At 48.8% G+C, this 19,839-nt stretch overlaps 2 protein-coding genes across 5 annotated transcripts in view; both read right to left on the bottom strand.

Moving 5' to 3' along the window:
* Positions 1-244: 244 nt before the first annotated feature.
* On the bottom strand, positions 245-12,898 carry KLHL11 (kelch like family member 11). Its single transcript, XM_028521633.2, has 2 exons — positions 11,320-12,898; positions 245-4,750 (listed from the first exon to the last, which is right to left on the bottom strand). The coding sequence occupies exons 1-2, from the start codon at positions 11,988-11,990 to the stop codon at positions 3,169-3,171; spliced, it is 2,253 nt and encodes a 750-aa protein (XP_028377434.1). The 5' UTR covers positions 11,991-12,898; the 3' UTR covers positions 245-3,168.
* Positions 12,899-13,003: 105 nt separating this feature from the next.
* The window catches only part of ACLY (ATP citrate lyase), a 40,758-nt gene continuing 33,922 nt past the window's right edge, over positions 13,004-19,839 (bottom strand). For all 4 annotated transcript variants that reach the window (XM_028521629.2, XM_028521628.2, XM_028521627.2 and 1 more), the window contains 7 exons: positions 19,085-19,239; positions 17,687-17,837; positions 17,365-17,508; positions 15,157-15,270; positions 14,720-14,802; positions 14,395-14,471; positions 13,004-13,985 (listed from right to left, as the gene is read on the bottom strand). In XM_028521629.2, the coding sequence (XP_028377430.1) occupies positions 13,891-13,985; positions 14,395-14,471; positions 14,720-14,802; positions 15,157-15,270; positions 17,365-17,508; positions 17,687-17,837; positions 19,085-19,239 (819 nt within the window). In that variant the 3' untranslated portion in view covers positions 13,004-13,890. The remainder of the gene's footprint in view (positions 13,986-14,394; positions 14,472-14,719; positions 14,803-15,156; positions 15,271-17,364; positions 17,509-17,686; positions 17,838-19,084; positions 19,240-19,839) is intronic.

Below are 19,839 nucleotides of genomic sequence, written 5' to 3' on the forward strand. Positions count from 1 at the left end.
CAGCACCAAACTGTTCTATATTTTTATAGTTAATATTTAAAAATGTTTTGGTCCCAGAAGTACTACACAAAAGCAGCTGATCAACACAAAATTGATGGCAATGAATTTTGAGATTTTTTTTAGCAAAATATTTTTGAATTGGCACAGCAAAAGCCAAGATACACAAGACTAGTCATGCAAATAACCGCAGATGAGATACTTAAACACTAAGCTCATGACTGACATTCTCAATACACACCACTGATTTTTTAAGGAACCATGGTTGGAAGGTAGAGCTAAAAGACATCCACTCTGAGATAGAAGCTTCACTCAAAGTTATGTAGAGTTGTTACTTTTTATATAATCAATTACTCTTTTCCTTCCACCAAACCAAAAGCAACAAAAAAAAAGTTTGCTTAAATACACATTGTATTTTTAAAGCTGTAGTTTTAACTGCTTCAATTGCAAAACACAATCTTTGTAAGTTTTCACCCAAAAGGACATCTGCACCCCCAAAGAGCCACTTTAGGCTCTTCATAATCAGAACCTTTCCAGAAATGCCAGGAGGTTATTTCCAATAGAATTTCAGAATGTCAGCCTTGAACAGATTTAAGCAAATCTGGTTTCTTTCCTGATTAACGAGTTAGTTCGGATACTTCAGAAACACAAGTTATTGGTGGGGAACCACACGTGTGAACTCAAACACGGAAGTCAGGAGGCCAGCAGTCAGGAAAACCCGCACGCGTGCGCCACCATGCACGGAAGGACTTACCCCTCTCTCCACCCATGGCCCGGGCCGCCTGCTAAGTTAAAAAACAACAATTTCAATCAAGTTTTCAAAACCAGATTATACCTAAATCTTGAGTTAGAATTTCTGCCACATCATGTGAAAGACAGACATCCCTCCACGTAAGTTGGTCATGACTGTCTCGGAAAACCAGACAAAACAAAACACACACAAAAAAACACAGCCCTAAATCCTTATATGGCACCTTCTAGAAAGAAACTGGCATCCTAGTGAGCTGCTGAATTATTTAAACAACCAAGAAAAGGAAGTTTGCTAGCACAGTCCATCAGAGAGAAATGAGAACTTCATCCAGTGAGCTTTTCTGTCTTACTTGCATAGACCTCTCACTAAGAGTTTGCACTTTTCAGGATCCAATGGCTTTTATTAAAGTAACTACAAATACAGAGAAATTGAGAAAATGGTTGAGGTTAGGTAGGATACTATATCCTCACATAGAAATATGACTTGCAGTCTCCTACCCCTAAATTTTTTATTATTTTTAAAATATAATCATCGCTCGAGGATATGTTTATTGATTTTAGAGAGAGAGGAAGGAGGGGCAAGAGAGAGCGTGAGGGAGAGAGAGAGAAACATTGATCCACTGTCTCCCAACTGGGGATCAAACCCGCAACCTAGGTACATGCCCTGACCAGGAACCACAGCCTTTCAGTGGACTGGACTGCCCTCCAGCCAACCACACCAGTGGCCAGGCCTAAATTAAATGCTTTTAAAGCAGATTTCCAACGTGTTTATTGAAAAACTGTACTAGGCAGGGATATCCATTTGGAAATTTCAGGAAAGTTCTTACTATAGAGTCTGAGGATTAAGCACGAATAGTCTTGTAGCAAACTGAGAGCTAAACTTTCTGGTTGTATTTTTTTTTTAATGTTTGATATGACTAATAAGGAGGTTAACCAGAATGGAGTAGGGAACAAAAAAAAATCACTTAGAATTTAATTTCTAGGACAGTATTCTGGAATGTCTAAGAAACTAGAGACTTTCCAAAAAAAAAAAAACAAGAAAAATACACTGGACCCCACTGCAAACAGTAAGAGCAGAAGTTACTGAGTGCTAAAACCGTCAACCTGAGTGTTAATTTGTATAAAGCTTGGGAGTGTGTAAGAGAATCAGAAGAATGCATAAAAACAAATAAAAGATAGCTACAGTAATACATTTTGAAGAGCCAGAATTACACACTTAAATTTTATATTCTAGGCTCAAGTTAAGTTTCATTGAAAGTCCAGGGCGACTGGGGAGCATCTGAGGTCTCGCTCCCCGCCTACATGGTCACTTAAGGCTCAAACACACTCTCATTACAAAAAAGGTCTAGGGCAACTGGATGTAACACAACCATCAGGGCTGAGAAACAGTAAGGCTTCTCTTTAGCAACATTTCTCCAAATTGTTATTTCCTTCCCATTTAAAAGAAAAAAAGTTTACTTTAGAAAGAAATGAGGATTCTATTAAATATGTATTAGGGCAAAATTTAAAATTGAAGGCATTGAGTGTCGATTGTCATAGGCATTATTTATTTATACTCATTAACTTATCCTCCAATAAGCCTGCAACTCCTGAAGAAACTATTTAAAAATGTTTTAATGCCTTTGATTTCTTGGTCTATACTAACACTTGTCAGAGAAGTGAATTTCATATATATATAATGTCCTCTGTATTCAATCAGTTAAAGATCAATACTTTTGCCAACTACCATCACCACAGAGTGATAGCTTGAAGTTGATAACTTGGTTGCTAGAGAAATGAAAAATATTCAAAAAATGCATGAGCCAATCACAAATTCCTCATCAGTCATCTCTTCTCTGGAAGGAAACAGAAGAGCATTTCTGGATAAACAAAATATCAATGCAAACACTCTAAAACCATCTTGCTGAAATATTGTGCTTCTCCCTTCAACGTTCAGTCTGCTGCACAGACCTCTTACGAGGCAGATGAGGGCTCCATGGGTAAGTTCCGATCTTGTCAAAACCAACCATTCAGGAGAAAATGAAAAGAAGCACCAAGGTAAATGTGCAAATAAAAGTGGTGCTTAAAGCATGTTCAACACCTAAATCCCTAAGACAAAGGGGTCAGAACTTCTTGGCAGAAAACAAGCCAAGTCACTACACCTGGTTTTCCCACGTGTCTTTAATGAGATCTTGTTTGTTGGCTAGCACATACACACCAACCAGAGACAGAGACGGCAGACACAGAACGGCTGCAAGCTAACAAAAATGACCACGTACTGAGTTTCCCAGTCTTCTGGTTTCAACTACATTTCCTTTATAGGGGGCAACAATCAATTCCTGTAGAAAATAAGTTATCAACATACTTTTTCAAGTAACAGTCTGGATATCTTCACCCTCACGAATCAGGTGGAACCGTCTTAGGCCGCACGAATTCGAGAACCTAGCACTCGATCTGAGAGCTGGGCACTCGCCTCATGTTCAGGGCGTGCCGATGTATTTCTTGCATCTGTCTGATCCGGTCTTTCTGCCACATTAAGTTTTGAGGCATAGGGTATCTCTGCGTGCCGTGCAGGTACCGGTACGGGATCCTCACGTGGCAGGCTGTGGCTCGGCACCGAGGCTGCGGCATGGGGGGGAGCAGCATCCACCGCTTCCTCTCCGCGCAGTACCGGTAGGCTTCCTTCCGGTACTGCTTGTCGATGTCGTCGCTGTTCTTCCAGCCTCCGATAATGAAGACGTCATCCTTGTAATAGCAGATGGCTGCTCCTTCGATGCTTAGGACTTCTGGAGGTAAGCTTTCAAGGATCTCGTCGGAAACTTGGCTGGCGATCTTTCTGACGGCTTCTTCATTTTCCAAAGAATAACTCTTGGGACAGCATGATGCGGTCTGATAAAAGTTTGAATTGACCACGGACATTTGGAAAAAGCAGTAATTGTCAATAAGCGGCAAAGATTCCACATCCTGCCACTGTCGAGTCTCCGTGTCATAGCAAGTAATGACAGCCCTCAGTCCATCTTCGGTGTCCCGGTCCACAGGAGTGCGGGCGGCGATGTACACAAACCTGTCTTCAATGGCTAGTGCTTTGACGTCTCGAAGAATCTTCGGTGCCGATTCCAAGTTGTGCCACTTATCAAGCTCGGGGTTATAAACAGTGACATCTTTGAAGCCAGGACTAAAGTTGCCATGTCCTCCAATGCTATAGAGCTTCCCTTTGACTTGCGTCAGTCCGAAAGAATGCTTCCTTGTCATCAGACTGCACACATGTTCCCATATGTTAAAGTTTGGGTTGTACCTTTCCACAGTTTTTGCGAACCCTGGTTCCATCGATCCAGCAACATACACGTGGCAATCTGTCACCGCCACTGCATGTCCATCCAGGTGGTTATGAATGTGGGGCAGGTTGACCCATCTGTCTTCATCAACAAAATACCCTACACATTCACTTAAATAGTCTCCTCCTTCTGACACGCCCCCAATGACCATGATCACGTCCATGTTCTGCCCATAGCGAGGCAACAACGAGACGTGGGTAGCGGGATGCTGGAACGTGCCCGACTGTATGTTCTCCGCTCTCAGGGCGTGCCTCTCCACTGCGTCGGCCACCAGCTTGACACAGACTTCATTGTTGGCCACCAGCCTCTCTGGCTTGACATGCCGAGTTAGGTAAGTAGGTTTCATCTGGGACAGTCTGAGCAATTTAAACAGTTCTTCAAAGTATCGCTCCCTCTCTTCAGGGTTTCTCTGAACCCACTTCAAAACTGTTTCAAAGAGAACCTCTTCGGAATCAACTGTAATTTCCAAGTCCGACAGCCAGTCTCGAATAAGGTGGAAAGGTAAAGTATAGAACTCCTCGTCCTGGATCACTCTGTGGAAATTCCTCCGAATCATGTCAGCAGCTTTCAGAGCAAGCTGGCTCAGGGTATACATGTGAGCTAAGCTATGGATGGCCACGCAATTGGAGAGATGAAGTTTCTTCTTAAGAAATTCTCCACAAAATTCTTTTAAACGAATTAACAGGAACCTAAAATCAAGAAAAAGAAAGATTAATTTTCAAATGTGCATAAATATAGTGGTTGCATTTTGAGAGCATCTGAGTTATTCAAACTGAAATGGTCAGCTTCATTTCACTTTATGTACAACATCTGAATAAAAGCCAATCCTCCCAAATTAAAATGGATTATGCTGAAAAGTATGTTTACAAGCATATATAAAACCACCTTTATATATGATCTGTTTTAAGTTATTTGTGTTAGGTAGTTTGTATAAAATTATATATTATATGTAATATATCTAATATACACACAGTGGAATTTTTAAATTATGTAAGGTTTTCTAGAACATCCACTTTAATAAGGTACAACAGTCCCATACTTTATTTTCACTTTAATTTGCTCTTGGCAAAGGCGAATCCCAATTCAAACTTGCCTATGCCATCCTGCCCTAAGCCCTAGCCAGTGACCAGCCTCTCTTCTCCGATGTCTCGGTGAAGAGACTGTAAGCATTGATTGCATCACACAGGAACTGTGGCTCAGAGGCTGTGTGCTCAAGCGTCAGAAGCGTCAGCTGTGAAGGTTTCACGTCAGAGGTTTAGATCACTGCTCCACTTGACCTTCCTTCCGGGTCAGCAAGCGAAGGGAGGGTGCTGGGGAGTGTGGGAGCACTGTGGGCCAAGCTGCATTCCCATTAAAAGCAGGGGTGACAAAACAAACCCAAACATCTGAAGAAGCCAGGAAATAAAACAACAACAATAAAAAAAAGTTGTGTGTGTAGGACACACACACAAAAATGTATAGGACAGTACAGGTTAAAAAAAAAAAAAAAAAGAAAGTGGTTTGGCACGTAACTGACTAGAAATTGCCTACTAAATTTGTTTGAAGTTAAATTTTATTTTCTTTTTAAAAATATTTTATTTATTTATTTTTAGAGAGGGGAGAGAAGGAGAAAGAGAAACATCAATGTGTGGTTGCCTCTCATGTGCCCCCAACGGGGACCCGGCCCACAACCCAGGCATGTGCCCTGACTGGAAACAGAACCAGTGGCCCTTTGGTTTGCAGGCTGGCACTCAATCCACTGAACCACACCTGCCAGGGCTGAAGTGAAATTTAAAAAAAAGAAAGCAAGCCCTGGCTGGCATAGCTCAGTGGATTGAGCGCGGGCTGCGAGCCAAAGTGTCGCAGGTTCGATTCCCAGTCAGGGTACATTCCTGGGTTGCAGGCCATGACCCCCAGCAACCGCACATTGATGTTTCTCTCTCTCTCTCTCTCTCTCTCTCTTTCTCCCTCCCTTCCCTCTCTAAAAATAAATAAATAAAATATTTTTTAAAAGAAAATAAAATTTAACAAATATTTATTTATTTTTAGAGAGGGAAGGGAGGGAGGGAGAGGGAGAGAGAGAGAGAGAGAGAGGGAGAAACATCAATGTGTGGTTGCTGGGGGTTCTGGCCTGCAACCCAGGAATGTGCCCTGGCTGGGAATCGAACCTGGGACACTTTGGCTCCCAGCCCGCGCTCAATCCACTGAGCTACGCCAGCCAGGGGATTAAAAATAAATAAATAAAATCTTAAAAAACAACAACTATGTTACCTCATAACATTTAAAATAAATAAATAAATAAAATAAAATAGAGAAAGAAAAGAAAAAACTCACCAACAGTTTTGGCCAAACCTTTAAATACGGCAGAATTCAGTAGTCAGTCTGTGACCACGTCTTCAAAGAGAGAAAGTCCCCAGCACTGAGAACCTTGAGGATGACGTCATCAGTTCAGGCCTCTCTAATTCAGTGACCACTTGTTATTAGGGTTATCACAACTATTGTGAACCCAGAAACAGGCAATACACACTAAGAGAAGGCGCCTGGTGGCTAACTGGGCTAAAAATTTTTAAACAGAGCCTAGCAGCCGTTTCTACACAGGAGCCTCTCACACAAAGTGCACTTGAGGGAGAGGCCTGCCCAGTGTTTCTGCCACCCCAGCCAGCCATTATAAAGGAGTTCCTGGAATCCTCTGTCAACCAATAGGACTGAGGCATTCCCCATCCAATCAGAACCATGCGGGTCCAGCCACCAGTGGCTCCATTCTCACCAATCAGGACAGTGTCTTCTGGACCAATTAAACTGCGAAGATTTGAAGTCCTCATTTGCATGAGGATAGATCAATCAGGGACCAGAGACAGGGACTTCTGTCCATATAAGCCAGCTTCCTTCCCTCTCTGAGCACACATTTTCCTAACCTTTCCTTTCCCACTGGAACCTGTGTCCTTGGCTGAGCCGAAACACCAAAGATGTCTCACTAAACGGCAGCTCAGAAAGCATCAGCCCAGGAGCTGCTCAGAAAGGATCAGACTAGAGCAGCACAAAGCAGACCATCAGGGAGCAGAGCTGTCTATTTGGAAAGGGGCCTGGCCCCACGGCTCACAGCCGCACTGTATCTGTTGCACAGCCCTCGCTGTGTTCACAGCTGTGCTGTAGCACAGCCGAGCTGTTTAGCACCGAATAGTTTTCTTCTTCACCGCACCCCAAACTGGGGAGTCCTGTTGGCTTTGAATTCCTGCCAATGACCATGAATGATGCTATCTAACAATGACATAAAGATGGTTAAGACAGGCCCCCTTCCTCCTCTGCAGGGAAGATACCGTCTTAGACATAAGGCAGAGACATGGTGGAGTGGTGAGAGCTCTAGGGGCTCTCAAACATGCCTGGGTGCAGGGTCCCTAGGTTCCCAGGCTCCAACCCCTCCTCCAGCTCCTCTATTTGTCAGGCACTCCAGGTAATTCTAATAGATACCCCCTTGGACAAGTGTTTGGAAATAATGCTCCATGAAAACAATAGCATATACGAGGTATTTGCCATGTGATGGGCATCATATACTGCACTTCCTGTTATTTACATTGTAAGTTCCCCGCAAGGTAGGTATGACCAACAGAGTAACTGTGGGGGGGGGGTGCGGGGAGGGAGAGGGATCCTACCCCAGAGCTGATTAGATCAGATGTGATGCCGGCCGGGCACTGTGAACAGTGCCCAACACAAGGCAGCTGCTCGGCAGCTGACAGATGGAGAGGAGTTAGAATTTTAAGTAAATTGCCTGGGGTGTTTTCTCCTCCCCCTCACCCCCGACTCCCCAGTAAAGCAGGGAAAAATCTGGAAAACACCCGCTCACTGACAGAAGCAAACACAACATGAGTGAATGCAGTGAGCCTTGGACACCCACTGTTGTTCACCCTCCTCCGCAGCCCCCTCAGATCTGTACCTGCCGCCCTGCCCCACCACACCCCACCCCTCCACTAACGGACCGCCCGGCCCCGCACTACTTTGAGGAAAGGGAAGCCATTAGGTGGCGGCTTCATCTTCCCACCACCCAAGCTGCCCACAGCTTTACCCTAACAATGCCTCCCCAGTCCAGCTCATCCCCTTTTAATATGGCTTCTACCCCCTTCTTGGTTTAAGGACTTTGCTCCTGCAATTATTTCCCCACTCCTGTAACATCAATTTCTCCTCTTTTACTGATTTATTTTTCATCAGCACACAAACATGCTCTAATATCTTCCATCGCTGATAGGGAGAAAAAAAACCCCTCTGGACTCCTTCCCAAACATTTCTGTGTATATCATTTTTCTTATCCTCTTTGCAGCAAGACCTAATCTAAATGGCTCTTGTCCCTGTCTGGGTAAGTCAGATGGTTAGTGTCTTCCCGATAAGCCAAGGTTTGGGGTTTGAGCCCCATCAGGGCACATACAAGAATCAACCAATGAATGCATAACTGAGTTGAATAACAAATCGACCTTTTTCTCTCTAAAACCAATTTAAAAATGTATTTTAAAAAAGCCCTGACAGGGTAGCTCAGTTGGTTAGAAGTGTTGTCCTGCTGTGCCAAAGCTGTAGGTTTGATTCCAGGTTAAGACACATAGAAGAATCAACCAGTGGCCCTGGCTAATATAGCTCAGTGGGTTGAGTGCCGGCCTGCAAACTGAGGGCTCACCAGTTTAATTCCTGGTCGGGGCACATGCCTTGGTTGCGGGCCAGGTCCCCCCTCATTGGAGACATGCAAAACGCAACCGATCAATCAATGTTTCTCTCCCTTCCCCTCTCTAAAAAATAAATAAAATCTTTAAAAAAATCAACCAATGAATGCATAAATAAGTGAAACAACAAATTAATGTCTTTCTCTTCCTTCTTCTAAAAAAGACCACAACAATAAATTTTTTAAAATTTTAAAATGGTTCTTGTCAACAAATGCCATCAAGGACCCATCACTGATGTCAATGACCACTTACGACTGACGGAGCTGACAGGACTGGCTGCTCCCTCCCGGACACCCTTCCTTTCTAGGCTTCTGGGGTGCATCTCCCCTGCTGGCTCCTCTCTGACGTTCCGGAGAGCCCGGGGGCTCAGTCCTGCCCCTTCGCTTCTTTACACACACGCTCTTCCTAAGAAATTCCATCCAACCCCACAGCTTTAATGATCATCTATCCGCTAATTCCCTCTCAATCTCTAGCTCCCAATGCTCTAATATCCACCCGCTACTCAGACATCTGGACCCGAACCAAACTCCTGATCTTCCTCCCAAACTTGCTTTCCTGCAGTCTTCCACATGTTAAATAACAACTCCAACTTTCTAACCACTTGGGCCAAAAACTAGCAGTTTTTCCCTCACACCCCACATCAAATCCATCAGCAAATTCATCTCCTCCTGTCTTCAAAATGCTGACACTTCTCATCACCTTTACTCCTCCCTCGATCCAAGTCTCCACCACCAACGCAACAACTTCCAGACCTGGGCTCTCTGCGTCTCCCCGCGGCCCCCTTCTTTTTTCAACAAGCAGAATTCTTCAAATTGTACTGCATCATCCCTCTGCCTCAAAGCTTCCCATCTCATGCAGAGTAAGAGTTCAAGTCCTGCCACAGGCCGACAAGGCCCTTGGGATCTGGGTCCATTCCCATCACCACACAGAGCAGAGGCCTCTCCTGCTCTCCTTCCCCCTCCCTTTGATCCGGCTGCAGTGGCCTCCTGCTGTTCTTCACCACCCAGACAAGCCCCACCTCAGGGCCTTTACACCTCTGTCGCGGCCTGAAACACCGATTCACCTTGTTCCTTTGGTTTTTTTTGCAAAATGTCCTCTTTGTAAGAGAACATTTACAAAGGACATTTTACATCTCTTTGTAGAGATTCCCCAGAATCTCTATTCACTGTAAAAAAAAAAAAGTTTCTCTCCACCAGCATTTTTTTAAAGATTTTATTCATTTAAATTCATTAGAGAGAAGGGAAGGGAGAAAGAGGAGAGAAACATCAATGTGTGGTTGCCTCTCACGTGCCTCCTACTGGGGACCTGGCCTGCAACCCAGGCATGTGCCCTGACTGGGAATCAAACCAGTGACCCTTTGGTTCACAAGCCCAAGTTCAATCCACTGAGCTACACCAGCCAGGGCTCCACCAGCACTTTCTGTATGTCACGTTCTATTTTTCATCATAGCCATGACAATCACCTGATGTGCTATCTCATTTATTGTCCGTCTCCCAATGCGAGCGCAATGAGGAAAGGGCCTTTCTGTCTGTTTTGTTCACCGTTCAACTCCCAGCACCTTAGAACCCAATGTCTGCTCAGGTGTATAATAGGTCCTCAATAGGTATTTGTTAAAATACTGTATCTGAAACCTAATGCTGCCCAAGCAGGCTCCTCCCATCTCTATAAATGGCATTCACCTGCCTCCTAACCAGTTTCTGGGGCATTCCTCCCTGCCCCCTACAATCCATTTTCCACAGCAACAGAATAATCTTTAAAAAAATTTACATCAGCCCTGGCTGGTGTGGCTCAGTGCATTGAACTTGGGCTTGCGAACCAAAGGGTCACTGGTTTGATTCCCAGTCAGGGCACATGCCTGGGTTTCAGGCCAGGTTGGGAGCATGTGAGAGGCAATCACACATCGATGTTTCTCTCCCTCTCTTCTCCCTCACTTCCTCTCTCTCTGAAAATAAGTAAAACCTTTAAGAAATTAAATCAGATAAGTTCTTTACCCAACTTCCCATCACCCAGAAAATCCAAATCTCTTATACCAACGCATTTCACACACCCTTCTCTCCCTCACCCACTGTTTCAGCCCCACTGAATTTTTCTTTAGTTCTCTGCGCTGAGCTGGATCTTGCTCGAGGGCCTCTGCGGTATTTGCCTGGAATGTTCATTCCCCATCTTTGCTGTACAGAGGTCGGTTTAAGCTTCACCTACTCAGAAAGGTATTTCCTCTAACCGGTCAGTATCCTTTCATCCCCTGCCCCACCTTTCATCCCTTTTTAACGCCAACACCACACATGGAAGATGGGGGGGCTTTGTTTTCCATTGCCTTTGTTCCTCCATCTGGAATCTGAGTTCTGCCAGGGCAAGTGGCCCTCACTGGACTGGCCGGCCGCATCCTCAGCGTCCAGCGCTGAAGCCGCCACACAGCAGGCACTCAGAATCAAACGAATCCAGTGTCTCAGGGTTCACTCAAGCCCACCCGTAGGCACTACCCTCCCAACCTGCGCTGTCCCTGGATGCGGGCCTCGGGAGGGAGGCCAGCGTCACCACCTCTCACCTCCCCTGCGTCACTTGAGTCCCCTGCCTACCTGTCGGCCAACTCCAGCACCTCGTGCACACTGCCCGTGCTGACGCGGATGCGCCCGGTGTACATGTATTCGATAACGGCTTCCACGGTGTCGGGTTCGGGTCCGGGCTCGGAGCTCCACTTGCGCATCTCCACTCGGCCTGAGCGGGACTCGGAGAATTGACCCGACAGCAGGGGCGTGAAGTACTCGGTGGCCGCGGCCAGCACCGAACGGTGGGCACGGAACTCGCGGCCTCCGGCACCGCCGAAGCACAAGGTAATGTCGCAGAAGAGGCCCTGGCGCCGCTGCTCGTTCTGCCTCCACGACAGCTCTGAGCAGTGAGAGCTGCACTCGAAATCCTCGGCCTCGGGGCCCGGATCGCCCCCGCTCGCCTCCATGACAGATAAGCAGGGCCCGGGCCCGAAGTCCACCGTGCCGCTGCCTCTGACTTCGGCGGCCAACCCCGCGGAGCCGGCGGCAGCCGTTTCCATGGTCTCCATCTCCAGGACCTGCAGAGATGCTGCTGCGGCTGCTGCGGCCGCCGCCGCTACTGCCGCAGCCGCCATCTTGACGCCGCCGCGCCGGGCCGCCGCAGTCTCTGAACGGTCCAGCCGTTGTGGGGCGACACAGAGGAATTCTGGGAATAAATAGTGGATGCTGGGCGGGGCCAGCCGGCAGAGGGGTCTGCGCATGCGCCACCGCTCCCGCCCGACTCTGTCCCACGTTGGGTAAGCTGATTACTACTTAGCTCTAGTCCTGAGGTCTGCTACCCACTGTCAGTGGGCAATGGCCTGTCTTCCTTCCGTTGAGTAGCATTCTCTTCATCGTGGGCATTTTGTAAAAAGCCACGGTAGACCATCACCCATTGTTCGTGTCTTGGGTGGCAACGTAGAATTTTTATGTAAAGGTTTAAATGGCTTTGGAGTAAATTTCTGAAAGGTTTCAGACTGAGCCCCAACTTATGGATAAGTTGGGGACGCAGCTCATGAATGAGGGTGTGCAGGTTACCTATTATCTGTAAATTCATTGTCTTCTGAGAACGGTAATACCATGTACCTTGGAAGATGGCTGCAAGAATTAAATGAGACGCTTGATGTTTTGTAGTGCTTGACCCATAGCTACACCGTTCCCTGTTTACTCCTTAAAAGGATGACCAAAAGCCACTTTTGGGTTTAAAGCAAGGGCATCAGATGTTTTTAAAAATATCGCCAGTGGCTGCATGGAGAATGGACTGTGAGAGGTCAAAAGCAGAACTAGGGGCACAAGCTAGCACACCGGATAGGGACCCATCAGAGGAATAAATAAAGGGGAAACTGAATGATAACTACACTTACTGTGGTGATTATTTCACTGTGTATACAAATATCAAAGTATGTCATATGCCTGAAACTAATGCCAGTTATACTTAAACTATTTTTAAACAGGATAGATTGACAGGATTTGTCAACCCGACAGAGAAGTACAGGACTCCTGAGTTGTTGGCTTGAGTTATCTAGTGGGTTGAGCTTTGGTTCCCACTCACTGAGAAAGAGGGGGGTGCAGATGTAGAGGTGGGTGTTTTGTTTTTGGAACTAGTGTTTTAATCCCTTAAAAATAAAGAGGCAGATTAACTTTTTTAAAACTACATGTAGTAAAATTAGAAAGTACAGTTCAGGGGAACAGAGATGAAGGGGTGTGTATGACACGAGACAGCAGTCGGTATTACTGTTACTATATAGTTTATTCAAACCGAACTACGATAATACAGAGAAGAGACTGAGGTGGCAGCTGCCCGGAATCTTTGTGGATCACAGATGCAAACTGGCTGGAGAGGAGTCCTTGGACCCACAACTTCAGGAAGAGATAAGACAAGTCAGTTGCATGAACACACAGAACGTAAGACTCAAGACATTTCACAGCTTTTTGCTTTGTGTTTCCATTTTAAACATATGTATGTTACAACTTTACATTTTAAATTACTACTCCACATATTTTGTGACAATTGCTAAGGATTCAATGGTCTCAACCCCCTGACATAAGCAGACTTTGGCCTGCAACATGGAACATTTCAGTGAGATACCAAACCCTTAACACAGAACATACAAACAGATAGATCCTAAAAAGATCGGATTAATACGATGCTCTTTATGTTATATGAGCAGGAAGAAAGGGAAGTGGAAAAACAAGACATCAGGGGTGTTTTAAGTGTATAATATCTTGAGGTCTTAAAAGTTTCATTCCCTTCTGTCAAGGAAAAAAAATTTTAACTAATGGAAAAAAGAAAGCAATATCAGAAAGCCCTACAACGAGGAAAAACACTATCCTGACAGTGCTTAGATGCTTTTACGTAATAAATACAGCAAGTAGCAGAGCAAATGTCACAAGTATTGGCTTGGTTTTTATTTCTATGCTTATAAAAAAAAAAAGAAGTAAGCTTCTTCGTGTGTGGACTGAACAGTGTTAGCCTGTGGGTGCTGGGCTCCAGAGCCTGCCCACCAGCGGCTGTTCACACGCCAGGCCCACCCTACAGAAAGCTCCAGTGCCAGCTGTCTGCACGCCACTTCCCGAGGGAGGAGTCGCCTTCACTTTACCGCGGCGGGGTTGCTGGCTCAGTTACATGCTCATGTGTTCCGGGAGAACATACGAAATGTCATCCCATGGGTGACGATACAGCCCCTGCTTCAGCCTCTTCTGATCAAGATAGTGCCCTAAAATGGAGCAAATGCATTTTTTTTTATTAAGAGTTCGTGAATTTGTTCAAGTTCAGTGAAAGAAAAAGGATGAGAGAGGGAAATCTTTCTCAATACAAAAAGCAGATATAAGGAAATGGGGAAGTGAATCCAGATCCATTCCACGGGCAGGTGCCAGGCTTGGTAAAAAAAAGGGAAGCGTGGGAATCAATTGTATTTTGTTGGGTTTGCAATAGAAGTCATCTCGAAGGACAAAGGAACCAAGGTAAGGGGGGAAGTGGAAGTAAGAAAGGAAGGATTAGGACTAAAGGTGAAGTCAATGTGACGCCTCATCTGCAGAACGCACATGGGTTAAGTGGTGTAGCTGGACCAGGGGGTAAAGAAACCCACCCTAACGAAACCCTGAAGACAGTAACAGTGAACTCACCGATGAAGCCCATACTCCTTCCCAGAACAAAGATGCCATTGAGGGCTCCAATGTCGATATACTCATCAGCTTCCTCCCTGCAACACACAACCGACATGCAGGTTTACAACGGCTCCCACGGCCGCCCTCTGCCCCGCACCAGCTCTCTCTGACTTCCAAGTGCAGGACAGAGGGGTGCTTTGGGTGGTGGGAGAGGCAATTTTTGTTCTTTTTACACCCCTCCCAGTTTCCTAAATGTTCGGCAGTGCACCGCTGGGAGAGCTGGGAGGGAACCACAAAAACCAGTCCCGGTTACGAAGAAGTGTGACGGGGCCGCGGAGCTCACCGGGTGAAGGACCCGCAGTTTCGGAGCATGTCTACAAAGGCGACTCCGATGAAACCGTCCACGTTCAGGATCAGATTTGGTTTCTGGGAGGGCAAAGACATTCAAAGCATTCATCCTGACTTCTCATTTTTTCCCTTGTAAGTCATCACCAGTCCTATTACACTGCACACTCTGACCAGCTTTCAAAATCTCCCACCAGCACATCCCAGTTGGTCAGCAGAGACCGTCCTACTGAGTTCAGCCCTTGATGTCTAGCGACGGACCGGACACACCCAGGTGACCCTTCGCATTTATCTGAACTCAGTTAGGCATCAGAAATAAAACGTCCAGAAAACCAGGTCGAACTGTAGCTACACAACCAACGGGTAAGCTGGCTGTCTCGTTTCCCCGAAGCAATTCACCCGAAGCTGTGACCCAGGAGTCAGGGACACGCTTACCTTCGAGGTGGTGATCTTTTCCACTTCCAGCGCGTAGTCGAGCAGCGGGGTGGCGGGGAAGTGCTGTTTGACGTAGTCTTTGAGGATCTGCACACGCATGTCTGGGTTGTTTATCTGGAAAGGGACTCAAAGTTACAGAGGAACCCCCTCGGGCACTGCCGTTGAGAAGTCGGTCCTGCTCGTGTGGCCCAGGCGGACACAACCGCACGTCTCACGTCCACGTGTGTTCCAGGGACCAGGCCCACACGCAGGACTCCACTGAACAGCAGGCTACGACACCGGGGCTTAAGGTTTTTAAAGTCCTCTCGTGTTTCATTTGGGCCTCAAAGCAGCCTTTTAGGTTCTCTCTCTTTTAAAAAACTTTAAAAAAAATTGTCACCCAAGGATATGTTTATTGATTTTAGAGAGAGAGGGCGGGAAGGGGAGGGAAAGTGTGTGTGGGGGAGACAGAGAGAGAGAGACACACACACACATCAGTGTGAGAAACACTGACTGATTGCCTCCCTTACACGTCCCAACCAGGGATCAAATCTGCAACTTTTTGGTGCTCAGAACAACACTCCAACCAACTCAGCCACCCAGCCAGGGCTAGGTTCTCTCTTTTAAGCTACAGGCAAAGAGCTGAAAGACTTGCATATGTTGAGCTGGCCACGGGTCCTGCTGTGTTAGGGAGCAGGGGGCTCCCTAACCAGAGGTCTGAGGTTCTAGTCGCTACCCATGTCGCCTACCAGCTCAGCAGCCTGGTCAAGCGTAACCAAGTTCTACACTAAGCAAGCACCCTGAAATTTTAGGAAAAACTCTGGACCTGCCAATGGGCAGAGACGAACCACCCGCTAAGAGACCCACACCGAACACTGATCTGTCGGTGAGGGAGTGAGACGGACTGCGTACGTGCCCAAACCCAGGGCCACCGTGTCCTCATCCCTCGGCAAACACGCCCTAGATGGGAATGGACTCCAGAAAGGACGGAGCCTGGAGGACGGAGTGCGCCGTGCAGGTCTGACGTTCCCTCGGAAACAGGCCCCACACCAGGTGGACGGGAGAGATGCTATCTGCCTGGGAGCTGGGGGTGGCCCAGCAAGGTTCTGAAGAGCCTGCAAGGGAAGTCCCCCTGACCTAGCCGCCTCCCCTGGCTCTGGCGCAGCCCTCGCTGGTCTCACAGTCTCTGGAGGGCTGGCTGTCCGGGGCCGGCCGAGCATGTGGGTGCCTGGCAGAGGGTGTCCTTATCAATCACGGGCACGACCCCCTTGTTTTCTTCTTTATACTTCTCTACATTTTCCAAGTCCCCTGTAACGAGCACGCACGGCTTTCAGGGCCGGGAGGCAGGGAACACAATCAGTGAGCATCAGGAGGAAGGACAGGGCTGCCAAGGTGACTGAGTCAAGGACCCCGAGGTATGAATGTGAGTCATATGCCCTGTCTAGACCAGCAGAGTGACCGGCTAGATGACATTTCTAGAGCCACAGGGCCAAGGACCCCAAGGCAAAGGGCCCTGTAAGCAGCTGTCCCTGTAAGGCCCCGAACAGCTGTCCCTACCTCTTCTCTTTCCCTTTGATTTCCAAACACAGCTCGCTGCTAGGACACACGGACATCTACCTGCCCTGTGGGAGTCTCTATCAACCGGCTGAAATATTCACCGCCCGACTTCCACCAGTCAAGCTTCCCTCTGATATTATTGCTCTTCCTACCCCGGTCATGTCAGACTTAACCACGAGACCTCCTTTCGCCAGTGAACTTCTAGCGAGGCGAGCCGTACAGCTCCCAAGCAGAAGCTTTAGGAGCTTTCACGTGGCTCTGCCACGACTGTTTCCCAAGGTCGGGGCTGCTGCCCCGGCGCGGAGGACAGAGAACAGGGCCGCAGGCAACCCGCAGTGGGTGGGGTGAGTAAGAGACCAACCTTTGCCGCTGGAAGGTTTCCGGAGCTGTGCGTCCCCGCGGCAGGCAGCGAGCCTCAGGTGAGTCATATGTCCACCTGGCCCTTACCTCATTCCCTTCTCCTACAAGGTTCATGAGTTTTTACCTTATATTTTCACACAACTGAATGCAACAAAAACTGTTTAGAGGCAGTCTGTCTTGTAACATCGGCCCCTGTCAACACACCCGAAGCTTTGCATGGTGAGGATGAGGGCCTGGGTGCTCTCGACGAAACTGATGCTGTCTCGTCCCCCTCAAGTCCGTAGACCCCGCTCCTTAAGGAGAACCACCTACCGACTTGACCCTGTGACCAATGCCCATGATCAGCTTTCCTTCCTTCTTCATCTTGTTCACAAACTCCATGGGGATGATGCCGCTGTCAAAGGCTTTGCTGAACATCTTGGCCGCAGCATCCAGGGCACCCCCAAACCGGTCCCCCTGCAGGAGAAGCAAGCCCGTGCTGCCCTGAGCTGTGAGCCTCCTTCTGCTTTGCAGCCTGGTCTGGCATGGCCTGAACAGCCCCAGCACAGGCTCTCCCTCCCCAGGGCTCCTCCCAGGACCCTGCCGGGGCCCAGCAGCGTCCCTGCCGCGCACCTCCCAGGACGACAGTACTCACGATGGTGAGCAGCCCCGAGGTGAGGCTGGAGACCAGGTCCTTCCCAGCCCGGGCACAGATGATGGTGTTGTGCGCTCCGGACACGGCGGGCCCGTGGTCGGCCGTCACCATCAGGCACATCTCGATGAACTGGCAGGAGTACTTGGGCAGCCTGCAGGTGTGAGGGGGGCGACGGGGACGGGGCAGACACAGTGGGGAGCTGCTGAGCGGGAGGCTCACGGACGAGGCCCCGCTGCTCCTCTCTCCCGTCTCCCTTGACGACAGCCGCAGCGACCTGCCACACCGAGTCTGTTGCTGTCACACAACCCCATACTGCTTTCAAACAGAGAGCCAGCAACCAGGGTTTCAAACCTCTTCTTCGGTCAGCAGCTGTCGGCGCAAGTTGCCGTGACAGGACCTGACCTGTGTGTGTGGCTGCTCTCTATGGACCAGACTTGGGGGGGGGGGGGCCCCGTCCTTTCACAGCACAGGGGGCCCTAGGCCCCCCCCAATGTCCATCCTACCCACTAGTGATTAAGAATGTAGTCTGGAGCCCTGGCTGGCGTAGCTCAGTGGATTGAGCATGGGCTGAGAACCAAAGTGTCGCAGGTTCGATTCCCAGTCAGGGCACATGCCTGGGTTACAGGCCATGGCCCCCAGCAACCACACATTGATGTTTCTCTCTCTCTCTCTCTCTCTCTCCGCTCCCCCCCTTCCCTCTCTAAAAATTAAAAAAAAAAAAAAAAAAAAAAAAAGAATGTAGTCTGGAGACAGGGATGCCAGAGCAGACTGAAACCTGCTCAGGTGTTACAGCTCAGAACACTTCCTAGGAAGGGCCCAAAGCAGGACTAAGACCCTCCTCTCTGCAGGTGAGGGCATGGCACAAACCAAGACTTGGACCTGGCCGATCCCAAGCCAGGGCTCTGGGGATCACGTTCCCACTGGCCCAGCTGTCAGGCCCAGGGGAGGGCTAAGCTTGGGAGTTGCAGAGAAAACCAATCTTTTCTCACATTTGGGCTAATGACACAAGGTATTTTATGGCTGTCCGGCAATTCTACCAGCCCCGCACTCTCTCAGCTCCCCGATCCGCCCAGAACTCCCCGGCTAACCCTCACCCCTCTCTCAAGAGGCCTGCATCTACTCCACCCCATGTCCTTATGAGTTCCCCACAGAAAGAGGCTGATCCAAGATTCCTGACCAAGCCATGCTTTCTCCTCCTCTTGGTTTAGACTGGCCCTTCTGTCCTTGGAAGACAGAGGAGCCCCAACTTCTTTCCTCTGGCCTCACACAGATGTGTGGCCAGAAAGACTGGCTGACCCCAGACACGCCCCCTGAGGCCACCCGTCCCCACTCCCTCCAGGGGAAAATCATCGCATCTGAGCTGCAGGGCCCTACCGACCTCCACCTGCCACGCCTCACCTTCTCTGGAACCAGAGGAGGCCCAGGACTCCGCCGATGCCCATCTCCTCCTTGAAGACCTCGGTGATGGGCATGCCCGCGTAGATGAGCTCCTGCCCCCGCTCGTCGCAGATGCTGGTCATGAACGAGGCCGGTTTGCGGATCAGGCCCAGCTCCTGAGTGGGGACGGAGCAGAGGTGAGCAGCGCTGCGGTGACCAGAGATTCCTCCTGGGCCTCCCCTGGTCAGAGCTCCGAGAACCAGCATCCCGAGAGCGCCTTACGGTCCGGTGGCCATGCGTTTGTGGCTTCCGGCGTATGGGACTCCTGGCTCCACTCCCGCCTCTCCGCCCAGCCTGACGGACAAACCCCGCCCGAGGGAGAAGCGCACAGGCCCTTTCCCGGGGTCGGAGCCGGGAGTGCCGCGCTTCGGTACTGCTCTGCTCTTCACTGAGCACTTTCAGGGCTCACTCCGGCCTCACAAAGGACAGTCGTCCCTCGTGCCGAGGCAGCGGAAATGAGGCCTGGAGCAGCTCAGGGAGCAGCCCAAGGCTGCCTGGCTACGAAACAGAATGAATCCAGAGGAAAAAAATGGAAACACTTCACATACAGCGGCCGACTCCCCACCAAAGCGTGTTGAGGTGCATGGCCATGGATATGGGGGATCCCCTCAAGAGGTCTCCTACACAGGGGAGGGAACTGAGCTCCTGAAGTCCCCACTCCCTGAGTTCGGGCACTTGGGGGACCGTCAACCAGTGCTGCCCCACCTGTTTCTCCA

The sequence above is a fragment of the Phyllostomus discolor genome, chromosome 8, assembly GCF_004126475.2.
Source record: "Phyllostomus discolor isolate MPI-MPIP mPhyDis1 chromosome 8, mPhyDis1.pri.v3, whole genome shotgun sequence".
NCBI lineage: Eukaryota > Metazoa > Chordata > Mammalia > Chiroptera > Phyllostomidae > Phyllostomus > Phyllostomus discolor.